Below are 3,563 nucleotides of genomic sequence, written 5' to 3' on the forward strand. Positions count from 1 at the left end.
AAAATAACCGCAGTATGTCTATGCTCAGTGCAAACAGCATTGCAGCCATGCTCTGGTGGTCACTGCACTAGAGCAGACACCACATATAGATAAAGGATCACTTTGCTGTTTACACTGCAGTGTTTTTATCCAAAAGGTAGTTCTTAGGAGGAAAAATCTTGGAAGTTCATAGCATTGTTATAATGTAAAAAAAAATCATGATGTCACTCAGCACTGATTCTGAGAGTATGTAACGATATTAGAGACACCCACTCCCCACTTTTTTTTCTCCACTCCTATTTTCCAAGAGGTTCCAACTCTGTCAAGCATAACCTGAATGTTTAATCTTCACTTTCATTTATAGAAGTTGGAAGCAGGAATGTATTGTTAAGTAGTAGCTATAATCCAACTAAGCTGTTCACTTGCTTACTCGGTGAAGTAAGACTCACAGGTGTGTCTGCACTGACAGACTGGTTTCCTGCCCACTGCACTTTGGGAACCTGGAACCTTTTTAGGAAGAAATTCTTCCCTGTGAGAGTAGTGAGGAAGGTTGCCCAGAGAAGCTGTAGCTGCCCCATCCCTGGAAGTGTCCAAGGCCAGGTTGGATGGGGCTCTGAACAACCTGGGATAGTGGAAGGTGTTCCTGCCCATGGCAGGGGGTTGGAACTGGATGATCCTTAAGGTCCCTTCCTACCCAAACCATTCCATGATTCTGTGAACTTGGTCATAACAGTTGTAGGATCCCTTCCTTGAACAGAACAGCCATGCCCTGCTGATTGTGCTCTGGACAGAGTAAGAGAATATCAACTCTGCCTCTGTTCCTTCAACAATCTTTCAACTTTATCAGCCTGCACCTTTACACACCCCTTATGCTCACACAATGGGCCCCAAAGAATGCAACACACACTTTGGCATCACGCTATAAAAATGTTAATTTGGTGCACTGGGGCACAGCCTTCTCATTATTTCTGGCACTTCAGACTGAAAAACCACTGAAAAGAATAATTATGCCTTGAAACCAGAGAGGGGAGACCGGTCAAGTGTGGTAGATAGCACAGGTGCTGCCAACGTGGCCTGGACAATGCCAGCAGGAATAATGGGAACAAGAGCCAGTTTGCAGCCTGCTGTGAGTCAGACTCTGTGAGTCAGACTTCCCTCCCTAACGAGGTCCACCAGACTGGTACAAAACCAGCAGCAGCATCTGTGGTCTGAAACTATTCTCTTACGTGATAAGACAAGACGTAGTTTTTGGACTGTGAGCCTAATTCAACAAACCTGACAGTCCAAATAAACTAACTGCAATGGTTTATCATTTGATTATACTTGGGTTTGAATAACTTCAAAATACAAGGCCTGGACACAAAACAAGGAGACCAACAGTGCCAGTTTCACCTAGTTACTTTTCAGAAAATTATGCAGAAGTGCCTTAATCTGTTGCAAATTCAAACCAGAGGAAGAAAAAGAAAGACTCTAGATGCATACTTTACTGGCTTCTGTCTCTCTCTTCTTTTGCACTACCCCAAGATATGAAACTTCAAACTGGTTTCTGCAGAAGCCCAACACAGTGAGAAGCCTGTTTTTCTTTCTACCTCCAACTATTCCACTTGCTGTGGCACCTTTTCCATTTTGCACCCTTGATTCCCACCCACATATACCAAAGGCACGTTCACTTGCACAACAGTACACTCCTGCAAAAGTTGGTTCTTCAGTCCAGAGAAAAACCACTGCACTACCTGACACATTCACATTTAATGCTCTTTCTGACATGTGCAACCTGTGTAGTAACTTTTGATTCAAATGAATGGGTCACTCAGCACTTTCAAAAAAAACCACAAGCATACAAGGAAATTAGAAAAAAAGATGGGCCCATATATATATATACACACACACACCCACATATATATCTCTCTATATATATCTGTGCAGGCATGTGCACGTTTCTACTTTCTGTCACAGCCACCAGTAAAACCACTGATCATCCTGAGTGTTTCAGGGTATGGTTTAGTTACTCCAGAGATGCAGGATGACAAAATATTTCAGAAATTTACCTGAGATTCCATTTTGCTGCGGCACAAGCTGTCCCCCCATGTGGTTTTGTCCATAGCCTTGTGTGGCTCCATAGGTTACTGCTCCAGTGTTACCAGGTAAGGCCAGGAAAGCTGAATGGGACTCAGGGGGTGTTGGAGGAGGGAGTTGGTCACTGGAGAGCAAATTGGTGGCCAGGTGATCTGGCAGTTGGCAGAATTGGGAGAGCTGGTGCTGCTGGGAATATTGGGACAGCTGGTAAATTCCCCCCTGGCTGCTGTACTGGCAGTACATGGTCTCCAGGTTCCCTGCAGTCTCCAGCTGCTCAGGGTAACGGCAGGAGGGTGGTGGACTAAAGCTGCAGAGAGCAAGGAGAGGCAATCCAGAGATTAAAGTAGGGTCAACAGCTACAGCAACCCATACAGTAAACAACTCTGTTATTGCCAACCCTGATCTGACTCCAACCCCTCCTCCCAGATGCCAGGACAAGGGCAACAGAAACCACTTGAGCCAAGTGGTTTCACAGCAGGATTCTTCACCAACGGGCATTAGCGGGGATTATCTTCCCACTCTCCAAAGCACACCCCAAAGTTTGAAACATCCTCTCTTTTGCTTGACAGGTATGCAATTCCGGAAGCATTCTGACCAGAGGTATCGCTTGTCTCACAGCAGGTGCCCTGTCCCACTATGCACATCATGCAGCTTTTCATGCTTCATTTAAAAGATACTGTCACTCCTGCACCTCACTTTTCACTTACGCTCCCACCTAATTCCTTGTCCCATGTCCCACATTCACCCTCGCAAGGCTTCTCCCAGGCTTTGCTTTTTTCATTTCCCTTCTCATCTGTTCCTACCCTTGATTCTGGATGTTGTAAGTGAAGGCCTCCCTGGAGCCATTTTCCTGACTGGACAACCAGTATTCACTGTTGGGAGTGTCCAGCGCCACAGAAACAGCAGGGCTGTGGGGGTTGAAGGACAGGTTGGTGGCCCTGTGGGCGAGAGGAGTGCCGGGAAGGCTCGGGAAGCACTCCACTCTGCTGGAGTTGAAGCTGTCCACTCTGCTGGAGTTTAAGCCGAGCTGTAGCGACATCTTCACCTGAACTTCTTCACAAGATGCCACCGAGGAGGCTGTGAATGAAAAGAGAGAGACTGTCACACTGGGCTGCCATAGCAGGAATGAACAGGAGCAAGCAGAGGGAAGGAGGAGCAGAACAGAAAAGCAAGAAGCCAGACATTAACCGGTGGGAATAAAAGTGAGCAAGTACCGGCATTGCTGTAGAGAAGCACAGGGAAGTACCAGCAAGCTCTCTGGAGCACAAGATGGTGTTTATTGGCTAAATAAAACTACCTTCGTGATTTCAGCCTCTGCATATTATATTTAAGAAGGCAGCCAAGTGAAGCAAAGTACTTCCTGGAAAAAAGCCAGGAATTATCCCCCAGTCATCTTCCATCACTACTGTCCTCTGGGAGGAGTGTGCTGCACTCAACTCAAAAGTTACCCCTTTGAAAAAATTAACTGTGGCTTGAAAGAAACAAAAACGTGCAGGTACACATCCACA

The 3,563-nt window shown here is 46.1% G+C and overlaps 1 protein-coding gene across 1 annotated transcript; it reads right to left on the bottom strand.

Moving 5' to 3' along the window:
- Positions 1–2,027: 2,027 nt before the first annotated feature.
- On the bottom strand, positions 2,028–3,132 carry LOC113941163 (the record flags this gene model as incomplete). The annotated part of the gene is made up of 2 exons (XM_027632319.1): positions 2,028–2,362; positions 2,859–3,132. Coding segments are annotated over 2 exons (609 nt in total), but the record flags the coding sequence as incomplete, so codon positions are not given.
- Between the last annotated feature and the right edge of the window lie 431 nt (positions 3,133–3,563).

Source organism: Corapipo altera, unplaced genomic scaffold (assembly GCF_003945725.1).
Source record: "Corapipo altera isolate COAL_440 unplaced genomic scaffold, ASM394572v1 137, whole genome shotgun sequence".
NCBI classification, from domain to species: domain Eukaryota; kingdom Metazoa; phylum Chordata; class Aves; order Passeriformes; family Pipridae; genus Corapipo; species Corapipo altera.